The sequence below is a fragment of the Rhinopithecus roxellana genome, chromosome 3 (genome assembly GCF_007565055.1).
Source record: "Rhinopithecus roxellana isolate Shanxi Qingling chromosome 3, ASM756505v1, whole genome shotgun sequence".
Taxonomy (NCBI): domain Eukaryota; kingdom Metazoa; phylum Chordata; class Mammalia; order Primates; family Cercopithecidae; genus Rhinopithecus; species Rhinopithecus roxellana.
Genome location: NC_044551.1, coordinates 119,367,337 through 119,383,126, shown reverse-complemented (window position 1 = coordinate 119,383,126; position 15,790 = coordinate 119,367,337). Strand labels below are relative to the sequence as shown.

Here is a 15,790-nt window from a genome sequence, read left to right as displayed (position 1 = left end):
CATCTATAAAATCAGGATAAACTTTGTTTTAATTCATTTTTGCTATTGGGAGTAGATGAAATAATTTGTTAATTTTGAAAACATGTTAAATAAAGGCTGATAATTATACTGTTGTAAGGATTTTCCTTGTGATTCATTATAATGTGATGTAATATATTCATTTTAAGATCTTTGACAAAATTATCATTATATAAATTAATTGGAGTTTTTAGTGTTCAAGAATATTTCATAGAAAATTTTAAGTCATTTTTATCTCATAAAATCATGAGGCTAATGTTAAATGGTTGGGTTGCTTTTTTTTTAATTTTCAGGGTCATGAAAACTAAGGAAGTTTTATAGTGGATGGGTTTTAAAGTATAGAATATTTTGAGCAAATTGATAGGAATCAACTATAAAACCTGTTATAGGCATTTTCCAAAATGAAGTTTGCATCTTTAGTACTTTAACTGTAGGATTTTTTTGTTGATACATTTACCTTCTTTATACTGGGTGAACAATAGACACAAATATTCAGCTGTTTAATGACATTTCACTATATGGTCTCAAGTATTCCATCAGTTTATAGAAATATGTATATAGCTTTATGTAACTTCAGTAGTATTAAAACCAAGTTTTGATTATGATCTAATAGCCAAATTTAAATTAGAATTTTAGAAGAGCTCTTAGAGACTTCAGGTAAGCATTAGATTGACTCTGAATCATAATACTGATTTATTTTTTAAATTAGAAAAGTAACTTGCTTCTTGATAGCTTGTTTAATATCTTTGCTTATTCTGCCATTTAGACAGGATTTACTAGGATACAAACTACATCTTTTTGGGATACCATTATATGCTGTTGTGAGACTTTTGTTTGGTTTTGGTTTTGGTTTTGGTATTCACATTTCCAGCAAATTGCCATAATTAAGTAATTAAAATCATACCAACTGTGATTTAGAAGTTACATTAAGGCTGGGCGTGGTGGCTCACACCTGTGATTCCAGCACTTTTGGGAGGCTGAGGTGGGTAGATCACTTGAGGTCAGGGGTTTAAGACCAGCCTGGCCAACACGGTGAAACTCCATCTCTACTAATAATACAAAAATTAGTCACGCCTGTAGTCCTAGCACTTTGGGAGGCTGAGGCGGGTGGATCACGAGGTCAGAAGATTGAGACCATCCTGGCCAACATAGTAAAACCCCATCTCTACTAAAAATGCAAAAATTAGCCGGACAAGGTGGCACACGCCTGCAGTCCCTGCTACTCAGAAGGCTGAGGCAGGAGAATCACATGGACCCAGCAGGTGGCAGCTGCAATGGGCCGAGATCACGCCAGTGCACTCCAGCCTGGGTGACAGAGCGAGACTCTGTCTCAAAAAAAAAAAAAAAAAAAAAAAAAAACCTTAGTCGGGCATGGTGACACGCACCTGTAGTCCCAGCTACTCAGGAGGCTGAGGCATGAGAATTACTTGAACCTGGGAGGCAGAGGTTGCAGTGAGCCAAGGTTGCACCACTGCACTTTGGCCTGGGCGACAGTGAAACTGTGTCTAAAAACAAAAAAAGCATAAAAATAAAAGTTACATTAAGATTAAATATATTAGAAAATCATTGGGAAATGATCTCTTGGGATCTGTGAGGGGGAGGAGGCTGTGACCCATTTTAATCTAAACTTTAAAAGAGAAAATGGGAATTCAAGTAGGATGATTTTATATTTGATATGGGGAACATTATCTGGATGTTGAGAATTGTTAGGTGTTTTGTGAAATATTCTTTTTAAGTATTTCTGAAAATATAGTCACTCACTTGCCTATTTAATTGCTCTGCTTATTGGTGGCATCTGCTTTGTGAACTCTTGTGTAATTAAAGGATAATTTGGCTTTTTAAATTCTAACTTTAGTACCTGTTTTTTTGTGTTTTAGGAGGAGCGTATTATTTAATATCTAGAAGTCTCGGGCCAGAATTTGGTGGTGCAATTGGTCTAATCTTCGCCTTTGCCAACGCTGTTGCAGTTGCTATGTATGTGGTTGGATTTGCAGAAACTGTGGTGGAGTTGCTTAAGGTAATTCACCTTCCTTTTAGTCATTCGTTTACCAAATCTTTTTTGAGGGATTATATGCCAATCATCATGTTAGAGGGTGGTAAAGCAGTGATACGATGACCAAGAGATTCGTCCTTCAAAAAGTTTAGTACAGGAGATAGGCAAAGATTAAAATACTATTAGAATGTCAGCAGTGGCAACACAAAGTGGGGAGCACTTAACTTACTTTTCAGAAATTGGGGTTGCAAGGGAGTCAAGGAAGGGCTCTCCAAGGAGGTGTTAGCAAGCAAATAGTCTAGATGTTAGCCAGCAGATTGGAAAGGTGGAAGTGGTATGAGGGGAATAGGGAAGAAAAGGAAATAAAGGCCTTTAAAGGGTAGAGTTAAGAAAAATATGGCCGGGCGCGGCGGCTCATGCCTGTAATCCCAACACTATGGGAGGCAGAAGTGGGTGGATCACCTGAGGTCGGGAGTTTGAGACCACCCCCGTCTCTACTAAAAATAAAAAATTAGCCTGGCATGGTGGTGCATGCCTGTAATCCCAGTTACTCTGGAGACTGAGGCAGGAGAATCGCTTGAACTGGGGAGCCAAATCCCAGTTACTCTGGAGACTTAGGCAGGAGAATCGCTTGAACCAGGGAGGCAGAGGTTGCGGTAAGCCTGGGCAACAAGAGTGAAACTCTGCCTCAAGAAAAAAAAAAGGAAAGAAAGAAAGAAAAATACAAACATTTTTGTATGGTTCAAGCACAAAGCACCAAGACATTTAAGACTAGAGAGAGAAAAAATAATCAGGAGAAGGGTCTTATTTCCATTTAAGTTAGGGTCTTGTTTGGGACTGGGGGACGTGACATGCTCAGATTTGGGACATAGGGAAGTATGTGACCATGGTACGGAGAATGGACTTGAGGAATCACAACTGGAAATAGAGACCATTTCAAAGGTTGTGGGTATCCTGGGAGAGGAGATGGTGGCTTATATTAAAACAGTGACTTGTGGAGCGGGAGAGATGTGGGCGAATTGGGGAGATTTTAAAAAATTTGAATGAGTGGATTTGATAATTAATGGGATGTGGGAAATTAGAGAAATAGGATGTCAAGTGTATACACACATTTCTGACTTTTGGAGTTAGATGGAAGATAATGCCATTTGCCGTGTGATGGAGAACACAGGACAGTTTAGTTTGCATGTGTTAACTAGAAGAACCATGAGTATATCCGAATAGAGGTGACTGTATTGTTCTGGAGTATAATTAAAGAAGTAAGATTGAAATAGGATTCCTCAAATATTATTAAATGAAAGGAACCTCAAGTGACACCTATAAATTGCTCATGTTAGGTTAGGTTGTAACTATTCTACAGTAGTAAATGGTACATAAGGAAGTATAAAATCTGAGAAGGATTGACACCTGCGTTGACATTGACCTTTACTTGTGTACACCAAAGGGATGAAGAAAAAGAAGGGTTATAATATACCATGAGTAAGCAGTGTAACCGTTAGAGTTTATATTCTTTCATTGTTTAATTTAGTGTATATTTTTATTTGAGAGTCAAAGTTTAAGGTTTACTCTGTGAATGCTTATCAAAGTATTTAATTAGAGTTTATGCATGTTTTTGTTTCATGGAAAATTTAATTTAGAGAAATATGAAATTTAAAACATTTTAAACTACATTTATTATATAAAATATTGAGATATAGTGGTAGTCTTCTGTTGCAATCATGGTCCATGAATCTAAAAGCCAGTCAAGAGATATTTATACTAGTACCGTTTTTTTTTTTCAAGTAATTCTCAGATATGATTATCCAGATGCTATAGAGAATTTCAAAGATCAGATTAATTCAAGAGATGTTGAAATCAAATATCAAAAAACTAAAAAATTTTTTTGCAAAGTAAAAAGTATGTACTACTTTATGAAATTTAATGGGACCCTTGAACGTTGGACAAGGTTGGGAAATGACTTTTCCTACTGTGTTGGTTAAATATTAACACTTTCTATGCCTTCAGTTATCAAAAGCATCTTTGGATCTAGGGGGTTTTCCACCCTGATATTTGTATTAAGGTCATTTATCTGGAATTCAAGCAATCTTATTCCTCCCTTGTAGTTGACTTTTATGAAAGAATTTCTTTTGAAAAGCGTTAACAAGATTGCTTTTTTTAAAAAGAAGCAAATTTATAGGATTATTATAATCTATACTTTTGTCAGTTGCAGCATTTTATATATATATATATATCATCCTGAGTTACCAAAACAACTAAATTATGTTTTAGTTTTTTTGTGCCTTTTATTACCTTATTTGAGAAGTGGTAGTAATTGATAAATCGCTTTTTACTTAGTTAAGTGGGTTATCATAATCTTTAATTTTATCCTACATGAGAATCTTTTAAAAATGCCATTGATATTAAACTACAAATAATTTTGTTTGCAGAGTGGAAACAGTGTGTGTTTTTGGACAGCAGCAGGAAGGTGTGCTATCACTTAACTCCCTTGCAGTGTACAAGACCATTAAAAGCATGAGCTCACTAATCACAATAAATAAAAAATATATTTGTGCTATATAACTTAAAATTCTAATTAGCAGTATTATAACTTTCTTGTTAGCAATTCCTTTTTTGATTTATTGAGTCTATATTAAATATAGAAGTGTTAGTAATCACACATTTATGTCATCAGATGCTTGAATGACACCTCAGTGGTAAATAGTAATTTGTTCCTTCAGGTCTTCCATTTATTTCTTAAGTAACCATTTATTCAACTTCTACAGGTAAGGCACCATAATATCTCTAAAATGTTTCAAAAGGAGTGTGAATGTGTATAAAAATAACTAGTATTGCTTATTATATTTATGATTCTTTTTTCTAGGAACACTCCATACTTATGATAGATGAAATCAATGATATCCGAATTATTGGAGCCATTACAGTGGTGATTCTTTTAGGTATCTCAGTAGCTGGAATGGAGTGGGAAGCAAAAGTAAGTTATGATAGGAACACCTGTAAATATTTAGTATGTGAACTTTTAGAGCTTATGTTTTGGGAACACTCTAACGTATGATAATATTTCCAGATTCTAATGGTACCTAAGTGGCCATTTTCACAAAAGTTTATATATAAGGTTATTTTCTACTTGACCAAGTAGAGAATCTTTGGAGATAACACTCAACTTAGGATCTAGTTAAACACAGTACTTTGTAAATTTTGAATTTCCCACCATCTCGCCCATTCTCCAGTTTTGCAGTATGTAAAAATGCTCAGGTCAGTGTGTTATTCCAAATTAAACATCTGGCTTTGTAATTTATTTAAAAGTTCAACTTAAACATGGGCAGTAAGTAAAAGTCATTGCCCACATGAGGTTAGAGAAGTTATTCTTGCTATTGAAATTTCAGAAGTTATGACTACCAAAGCCAGTATCATTGTTTCTGGAAAAAATTGCTAAAGTCACGTTACCCATAAGCAGAGCACCCAGAAGTGTTTTTGTCTCTTTGAGAATTAGAGCATCATAGCACAGCTGTAGTTTCCCAAGTAATGGATATCCACGTTACTTTAAAGACCTTATAAAAGTCACATACTTTAAAGACCTTATAAAAGTCACATATTTGTGCTATATATATGATATGATAATGTTTAACAAACCAAAAATTAGGAAAGCCTGAAAGAGTAATTTTTTCAATCTTGTACTTTATTGTAAAGTCATATTAGTATAAAATTAAATCACTTATTTACACATTTTGCACATGTACTGTATGAAAATAATAGAATTTTATACCACCTGGGACATGATTAGTGTATATGTACTTCCTTTTCCCCCAGATGACACCGTTTTTCATGAGTGTTCAGTTTTATTGAGAGGTTAAGAGTGGAGAAGGGGAAATGGTAGTTTTCGTAGATTGCTCTTTCCTTCCATTCCCATTGCTACTTGAATTTCCCTCCTGTATATTGTCATCTTCTTTCTGTACTTTTTCTTATTTTCGTGTAGCAGTCACACACTCAACATTATGTTTGGACCATTATAAAACTTGTGTTTGTGTTCAGCATGTTTTCTATGTCAAGATTGTAGTGTTAAGGTGGAAGAGACAGGAATGAATGATCTAGAATGAAAGCCTGTAGTGTTTTGGAATTTACAGTGCTTTTTGGTTTGTGGGAGGGCATGCACATCTTTAACTCATTTCAGAAATACGGCATGATCTCACTTTTACTATCTTTTTTTTCCCCCAGATATTTCTTTAAAGATCTCTTTGTTCATTAAGCAAGGAATTATTGAGCAGCTACTTGGCATGTGGCATTGTTTAAGGCACTGGGGAATCAGGCAAAACAAGACAGAAATTCTTTCCCTCATGGAAGTTATATTCTAGGGGAATTGAATCAAGATACAGAAACAAGATTCTTGATTTTAATTTTTAATGTTTAAAATTGCAGGCTCAGATTGTTCTTTTGGTGATCCTACTTCTTGCTATTGGTGACTTTGTCATAGGAACATTTATCCCACTGGAGAGCAAGAAGCCAAAAGGGTTTTTTGGCTATAAATGTAAGTAAAAAAGTTTCAATATTTTTTAAGGGTACCTGTTTATAGAATTCTATTACCAGTTAAATTTTGTACATTTTAGATATTTTGTAACAGAATTGACTATGGTTTGGTGATTCATCCTAATTTACAATTTAGTTTTGTCCCCTTTATGTATGCTGTACAGTTGGAGTAAAAATTACTTCTATTTACATCTTTTCTTTTTCATTATTAGCAACAAAAGGCAATAGAATATAGAGAAAGCAGTGCTACTAAGAAAAGGAGATTTTATTCTCTACTAGTTTTGGGAATTTGTAACTGATTTCTAACTTTTGTTCTAATATGACTTTCATTTTTTTAGCATATTTAAGCACAGTAATTTAGAAGCACCTAAGATTGTGAAAGCAACTAGAAATATTAGTTTCTTGGTATAATTGCATTTTTCAAGAGTGCAGGCCATTTGATTTTTAGGAGATCTCTCCAGTTGGGTTTGTCTTACTTGTTTTTATAGATAGATTCAGGTTATTCATTTTTGTCAGGAACATAAGTGAACCATGTCTCCTTCTTAGTGCACCACATTTGGAGGGTGCATGATGCATTTTTTTCCATTACTTAGTGGTGTTAGTTTTGATGGTTTAGTCAAGGTTATACCTGCACAGTTTCTCTATTGTGAGGTTGCTGTTTTTTTCTTTGCAGTCAATAAGTGGTCTGTGGACGAATACTCTGAGACTGTTCATAGCCCTGTCAAACTTCTACCAAATGGCTTCATCCTTAACCCCTCTCACATCTGGCTTTTTTGGTCAAAATAAGTCAGATGGTGCTAGATCCACTATGAATTTTTTGTCCTCTGCTTCATTTCTCTTAGTCATTCCTTCTCCTTCTTGAAGCACGTCTATTTTATTCAATGTCAGATACCCTAGGTGCCTAACTCGCTAGTCACTATGACTATTACTCCTGTTACCCCCTTTAAATGCAGAATTGTACAACTATTATAGTGCTGACCTTCTAACTATATACTCTCCCTTGGGTGGTGTGTATTCTCATGACTGAAAATGCTATTAAGATGACTGACCTGTTTCTATTCCTGAATCTCTCCTTTGAAGTTCTAACATAAATATATATCCAACTGATTATTTGAAGTCTCTCCTGCTTATTTCTTCTCAAGCTTTTCCATCTAAGTAACTGAAATCTTAGTGTTTCCCATCCTACCTGCTCCTATTAATTTTAATCCTTTTCTAATCAGTGCATTTATTTTCCTATCTCTAGATTGAACCTCTGCAGCAACCTCCTAATCAGCCTCCCTGTTTCATATGTTGAATCTTTCAGTCCATTGTCCACACTTTAATAGTATATGTCATTTGTGTGTTTATGACCCTACTTTGATTTTCCATTTTATTTAGGATAAATTTAACTTTTATAAAATATTCATATTCTGTCCCTCAGTGGTCACTCCATTCTCATTTAATTCTTCCCCTTACTGTAAGAGTCTTACCTTCTTTTATTTCCTGAAAAGAGTTAAACCTTTTTCTACTTTGGGGTCTTCATACATGTTGTTTCTCTTTTCTGGTGTACTCTTTTTCCCTGATCATCACATGACTGATTCTTGCTCAGCAAACTCTTAGCTTAAGTATTGTTTCCTTCCTTATATTTGCTTAGCCTTTTATAACCACATTGAATTAGACTCTCTCTCTCATTTGTTATTCAACTCCCTGTTTTCATCAGAATATTTACTGCTGTTTATAATTACCTGTTTCTTATTTTGTCATTTGCTGTTGAGACTCTTAAATTCCATGAAGGCAGGAACAACGTCTAACTTGTTTATATTGCATCTCTAAGTACTTCGAGATGCTAGAAAGCTCTAGTACAGGACCTGACACATGGTAGCTACTCAAGTATCGAATGGATAGATGGATACAATACAGTTAATCGGTTATCTTAGAGTCGTAGCTGAAAACGATAGGTCTAGTTGAAGCTTTTATTGTTGTTGAAATCAAAAGGAACTTTATTTAGGGTACCTTAGCTAATTGTCTGACAGCCTCAAAAATCAACAGGTCACTGGATAGTAAAGAAAGCTGTGGACCAAAATCTATACAGATAGTAATGTAAGTTGGAAGCTATCAAAAAATTGATTCTATATTATTATGATGTTGCTTTTGTTTTCCTTTTTTTTTTCCCTTGAGATGGGGTCTCACTCTGTCACCCAGGCTGGAGTACAATGGCATGGTCATGGGTAACTGCAGTGTCGACTGTCCAGGCTTAAATGATTCTCCCACCCCAGCCTCCCAAGTAGCTGGGACCACAGGCATGTGCCACCACTCCTGGCTAATTTTTAAATTATTTATAGAGACTAGGTCTTCCTATGTTGCCGAGGCTTGTCTCGAACTGCTGGGCTCAAGAAATCTGCCTGCCTTGGCCTCCCCACATACTGAAATTACAGGTGTGAGGCACCACGCCATGCCCCCTTTTGTTTTTCTACCTCCTTTCTTGTTTCTTTTACCTCAGAGATTTAGGGGATTGTCCACATTTTGATTTGCATTTGGGCTAGTCATAACAATTCAGTTAGAGGCTCTTGAAACGTAATTGGCGAGGTATACAAAAATGGGACATGAATCAGATCAGATGATCATTTTGGTTGTAAACCGTTGTTTCATACAAGAAAAGAACACCAAATACTTGAACTAGGAAATATGCAAAAATTTACTAGTTACTTTAACTGAAGAAAAGTTGGGGATCATATATACCTATTACTCTTGACCTCAATTATTGTAGTCTAATTTGCTCTCCATTAATTGTCAAAAATATTTTGTTTTCTACAGCTGAAATATTTAATGAGAACTTTGGGCCAGATTTTCGAGAGGAAGAGACTTTCTTTTCTGTATTTGCCATCTTTTTTCCTGCTGCAACTGGTATTCTGGCTGGAGCAAATATCTCAGGTGATCTTGCAGTAAGTATTATAAAGTGCTATATCAATTATATATTTTAAAAGTGGAATACGTATATTTATTTTTACAGATAGACTTTTAAAAATCTTCTTGTCTTCTAGGATCCTCAATCAGCCATACCCAAAGGAACTCTCCTAGCCATTTTAATTACTACATTGGTTTACGTAGGAATTGCAGTATCTGTAGGTAAATAGTTTTACATTTCTTTATGTGTTGCAGAAATTTCATGATGTACATATTATAAATACTTTTATGACATTTGCTAACTTATAAATTCAGAAATATTTCAATAAAAAGACATGGAATTGCTTATAATTCAAAAACAGTTTTTAGAAAACTAATAATGACTTCTGTAGACGTTATCTAAACCACCAAATGCTTTATGGCATTTCCAGTATTTTTATTAATTATGGTAAATTAGAAAATTACATGAAATTGCATCTGTAAACTCATTCCACTGAGATATATTTATCGAAAACAATTCATATGTAGAAGTAAATGAATTTCACTGCTACAAATTTCTGAACTTTTTTAAAGATGGTTTTTTTTTTATAGTATATGAAGATTCTTTCAAGGCTATTAAGCAATGCTTGGCAATTTTTACTATAAAAACACTGGTTTCAAAGAATAGGACACACTAAGTTTTACTTAGGAGAAGTTTTACTAAATTCTTACTAGATTGAATGAAAATGATTTCAAAAACATGTTGTTACTTCATGGGATCACGGTATTTTAGAGCTTGAAAGGACTTAAGTGGTCAGTCTCTAAACCTTTTCTTACAGATGAGAAAATAGAAGCTCAGAGATTTCACTACCAAAGATAGTGGCATTTGTTTTAGAGATTTGTTTTCATGGCAAAGAAGGTTTTTTTGTTGTTTGTTTTAAATAAAGTCTTTAAGGCTATTTTCTATGAATTACTATTAGTTTACATATGGTTTGCATTTGTCAAGCTTTACAGTTAAATTTCTTAAGCATAATGCAAAAGTAAATCTTAGTTTAATACTAATGTGAAGAATCATAAACTCCAAGCCCATAGGCTACACAATATGAGGTTTCTATTGGATTTGGTAAGAAAATTTCATTTTTGCTAGATATTCACTGATGTGCTGGGAAGTAATAGCAGATTTATATTTATAAACTCTGCTTCTAGTTGCTTAAATGTAATTTGGAAATGTCACTACATGACAGAAATACTAATAATATCAGGGTGGGCTGAATTGCCTTTTGTTTTTGTTTTTTATTTTTTGTTTTTTGAGATGGAGTCTTACTCTCTGGCCCAGGCTGGAGTGCAGTGGCTTGATCTTGGCTCACTGCAACCCCCGCCTCCCGGGTTCAAGCAATTCTCGTGCCTCAGCCTCCTGAGTAGCTGGGATTACCGGCACCTGCCACCACACCTGGCTAATTTTTGTGTTTTTAGTAGAGATGGGGTTTCGCCATGTTGGCCAGGCTGGTCTCAAACTCCTGACATCAGGTGATCTACCCGCCTTAACCTCCCAAAGTGCTGGGATTACAGGCGTGAGCCACCACGCCCAGCCTGAATTGGCATTTACAAACGAATTTGGATTTCATTTATCCTTAGAATTCATAGACAAATATCTGAAATTTATTTTGAAAAAACAGATGAATATATATGTTTAGCAAAATATATGGGTTCCCCTAAAAGTTCCTAGCATGCTTCTATACATTATTTAAAGTAAATTTAGTCTTAAAGTGACATAATTGATTATGTTTTGGCTTGTAAAATAGTTTGTTATAGCAAATGAACATTTTCTATTTTTATTTTACCCTCTAACATTGCTAGCCCTCGTACGCATTTCATTCTGTCTACATTAGCCCTTGGAACAATAGGAGTAACCCCTTGATGCTGATGTTCAGTAGCTAGGCCAGTAAAGGCAGCCTCTACACCAGTGCTTGTTAAGCTCAAAGCAGTGGAACCTTTTTTCCCCCAAAAATTTCAGGCATTGACTATCAGAATGCAAAGCACATGAAAATACAGTTACTTTAGGGCTGAGGGGATTTGCAAGGCTCTGTACTCCCCTCATTTGCCAGTTGTTTCAGAGGTACCTTTATGGAAACATGGTTTTTCAAGGACTGTTCTGAATGGTAGATGAAAAAATGGAAAAACAAGGAACTGTATAGTCTGCCTAGTCATTAAAATATCCTCCCTTCTCATACTTAGTTCTGTTTATTCAATTTTTGCTGTCATGCATGTAATTTTTACCTCAATATATGATGAAATAATACTGAAAAAGTGCTTCAGAAAGTAAAAATCTTTAAAGTATAAGGAACGGTAATTACCATTAGTTGTGCATTACACATTACTCCGAATAATAAAGCTTGCTTCAAGGTCACTTTTTAAATATTTTATTACGGAAGTTTTCAATTTTATGGAAGAGTAGGGAGCATTTTCAAATTAGCTCAATAATTATTATGCAGCTTCAAAACAGTTAGCAAAAATATTAGTACATGCTTAATCTTGTTTCATCTATTTCCAAGTCACTCTGCTCTACGGGTTATTTTTAAGCAAATCTTAGATACCATGTGTTTTCTTCTTTTTAGGGTAATCATATTTGAGACAGAGATTTAAATATAATTATAATTCATTAATATTCAAATTATTTTCCCTCACAGAAGAGTGGTATTACCTGAAGTCTGATTTTTAGCCACATTCAAGTATAAATATTTGGAGTATAGGAAAACGTCACTGCCGTTTGGAACTCTTTCAGTATAGTGTTTTCATATTTACTTAAGGACATCTTTACCAAATAGGCTAGGAAATAGTTTGCTAATATACCATTTTCCACAACTCTGTTTACATGATTTTTAAGTGTTTATGTGTAAATACTATTCTTTATAAAAGATTCAGTTTCACCAAATATTGGGGACCATGATGCTTTACTAATTCTGTTCCAGGTAAAGTCTTAACTGTAAATGCAATGTATGCTATTACAATTGAGTAGATATATAGTCAATACTTTGGTTTCTTTATAAATATATATATATGTAATTTTGAAATGAATGTAGATATTAAGTATATTATTCTTGTTGTCACTTGTGTCTTGTCACAACTTTAGGTTCTTGTGTTGTTCGAGATGCCACTGGAAACGTTAATGACACTATTGTCACAGAGTTAACAAACTGTACTTCTGCAGCCTGCAAATTAAACTTTGATTTTTCATCTTGTGAAATCAGTCCTTGTTCCTATGGCCTAATGAACAACTTCCAGGTGAGCATTGGCTTTGTAATATACAGACATTCTGTATTTATCTAGGGGTGAGACTACTATCAAATCTGACCATTCACAATATAGCCATAGCATAGAAGGAAAGACAGTTGTTATTTTATTTTTCTTAATTTTTAATTTTTTATTGAGATAGAGTTTTGCTCTGTCCCCCAGGCTGTAGCACGGTGGTGCTATCTTGGCTTGCTGCAACCTCCGCCTCCTAGGTTCAAACAATTGTCTCGCGTCAATCTCCCATGTAGCTGGGACTGCAGGTGCCTGCCACCACGCCCAGCTAATTTTTGTATTTTTAGTAAGGATGGGGTTTTACCATGTTGGCTAGGCTGGTCTCGAACTCCTGATGTCAAGTGATCCACCTGCCTGGGCTTCACAAAGTGCTGGGATGGCAGGTGTGAGCCACTGCACCTGGCCGGTTGTTCTTTATGTTCCCCTAAAACTGTCGATATCTAATTGGGCAAACTAAAATATGAATGGATAAAATCTGAGGATGTTCAAGAGCAAAGAACCCCTGGAAGTTAATGTTTTTGTAACAGCACGTAACATATATATATGAGTGTGTGTGTATTTATATATGTAGTATGTAAATATACTGCTTTAGAAAGCATGGAATCATCTTGCACATGGTCATATTTGTATGGGTCTGTTTTTGGATTCTTTGTTCTGTTGATCTTTGTGTCTGTCCTTGTGTCAGTACCACACATTCTTAATTACTGTAGTTAAATGGTAAGTTTTGAGGTCAGGTAGATTAATTCCTCCCATTTTAGCCTTTCTAAAAAAATTGTTTTAGCTATTTTAGTTCGTTGGTCTTTCCATATAAAAATTTAAAATAACCTTGTGTGTGTGTGTGTGTGTGTGTGTGTGTGTGTGTGTGTAAATTTATTTACTTTTTAATTTTTTTATCACTTCAGTAGTTTTTGGGTTACATGTGGTTTCTGGTTACATGGATGAATTGTGTTGTGATGGAGTCTGAGACTTTGGCACACCTATCACCCAAGTACCTTACATTTATTTTTAAAAAGTCTTGTTGGGATTTTGATAGGAATTTACATTAAACTGGTGTATATCAATTTGGAGAGAATTGACTATGTTGAGTGTTCAATTCATAAACATCATCTCTCCATTTATTTGTATTGTCTTTGATTTTTTTTCAGTTAGCATTTTGTCGTTTTCAGCATACGTGTCCTGTATGTATTTTGTTAAGTTTACAACTAAGTATTTTTATTTTGCGCAATTTAAACCCATACCAATTGAGTTCAGTTTTCTAATTAGTGTAGTCTTCATAATTGCTTTATATATAAATGGCCTTTATACAAGTATTGATAGGTGTCAATAGTAGTGTTACTTTCTTAGATACAGATCATATAAAGTCATTCAGCATGAAATCACCATTTAACATTTAACAACAGAATTTAATTCTGAATGGATACTTGAAAGCCAGTGAATTTCTAAAACATACAAACTGGACAGGTTAGTAGTACTTCTCAAGTATTTGGAGGCTGTCAGTTCTGCTGTTTATTGTTACCTCTATTAAGGTACTGAAAATGAAATGAAATTTTAGTCTGCCAGATTTATGCGTTTTTAGAAACAGAAAAGATTATGTAAGGGGAAAATAAACTACTAAAATTAATTTGGAGGATAATTTTGAGTTGTTTGTTAAGTCCTAGGATGGTAGAAAGAACACAAAGGTGTAGATTCAGGAGATTAAATCAAAATATTCTATTGTAAATTCATAGAGTACGTGGTTCTGCCGATTTCCAAAGAAAAATAAAAATTTTGCTTTGTAATTTTTTTCAGTATTGTATAAACAGAATAATTTGGATTTTAATGTATTTAAAATTCTGTGTTTTATGTAGTCTGTAAATTTTACAATACAATTTTAACTAAAATTTGTAAGGGCATTGTTTTTATTTTTTATTATGTAGTTTGAAGCAATTTACTGTACTTTCAGTGGTTACAAATATTGAACTCAATTATGTAATAGAAGTTTGTGTTTTCTAGTCATGAGACTAGGCAGAATTGTAGGAATGAAAGAAAGTATTCATATCCAGCTAATGATTCAGGCCAATTCTGACATTGATATTGTGTATGGAAGGCACAAACGTTGGTCTTTGCCCAGTGACTGAAAATACCAGTCAGATTTCTGTGTGGCCTTAAGATAGAAAAGTTTGTTGTCTTTATCAAGTCTAGTATGGACTCATTCAAGCAAAGAGGAATTTGGTATAAGTAAAGCTGCTTTTCTAATTTAAAGTAAGTAAAGTTTTCAAAAATACTTTGTAAAGTGATACAACATGAGGGAAAATCTTGTGAAAATATAAATACCTTGGCATTTGGATAATGAAGAATGGTGGATAGGACATAACTGAGGAGTATGTAAGTTGGAGTCTCCATCATAAGATCTGTACAAGTCATACTTTATAATCACCTTTTCATACTTCAGGAAATAAAGTTATTTCGGTTATCTTGTTGCTCTTAAATTTTAAATTGTATATATAGTCTTATATTGCTTGCTGTATTTCTACATTATAATGTCCTCTGAAACCTTTGACTCACTGTTGCGTAATAAACAAAATGCGAGCTTTAGTCTAAATCAGTCAGGGCCCTTCATACCTCTGCTTAAGCCTCACTGCATTCTGTTCCCACTGGACTCCAGGCACTGAGTGTGTTTGTACACGCACACATACATACCCGACTCTCTTCCTTTAGTCATTGCTTCTCTCTGCTTGGAATTCTCCTGTGGTTTATTTTTCCATGTCCAAATCCGCCTGACTTCAAGGCGACTTAGTTCCATGAAGATTTTCTTGAATCCCAAATCATCTTCAACACACACCCCCACACAGACTTTTACCATTCATTTGGTTTACTTGCTATCTTTTAGCTTTTATTAGACTTTTGTCTTTTTTTCCCCTTTAGAGACAACACGGTCATTTTTTTCATCTGTTTCCACTGTATATCGTTGACACTAATATTATTTACATTCAGTATTATTATCCTTGCTGCTGATATTTTACCATTACATGTTGAGAAGTACAGAGGTTATTGGATAACTGTTCAACTATTTACTAGAAAACAGGAAATCTATTATAGCAGGCCCCAAAACAT

The 15,790-nt window shown here is 34.5% G+C and overlaps 1 protein-coding gene across 4 annotated transcripts in view; it reads left to right on the top strand.

The window, feature by feature from the left end:
- SLC12A2 (solute carrier family 12 member 2) overlaps nucleotides 1–15,790 on the top strand; it is a 110,697-nt gene that overhangs the window by 44,163 nt on the left and 50,744 nt on the right. For all 4 annotated transcript variants that reach the window (XR_004056264.1, XM_030926856.1, XM_010359872.2 and 1 more), the window contains exons 5-10: nucleotides 1,896–2,035; nucleotides 4,872–4,982; nucleotides 6,425–6,533; nucleotides 9,326–9,453; nucleotides 9,553–9,637; nucleotides 12,525–12,676. Coding sequence is in view for 3 of the 4 variants with exons in the window: in XM_030926856.1 (XP_030782716.1) it covers nucleotides 1,896–2,035; nucleotides 4,872–4,982; nucleotides 6,425–6,533; nucleotides 9,326–9,453; nucleotides 9,553–9,637; nucleotides 12,525–12,676 (725 nt within the window). In the remaining variant the exon portion in view is untranslated. The remainder of the gene's footprint in view (nucleotides 1–1,895; nucleotides 2,036–4,871; nucleotides 4,983–6,424; nucleotides 6,534–9,325; nucleotides 9,454–9,552; nucleotides 9,638–12,524; nucleotides 12,677–15,790) is intronic.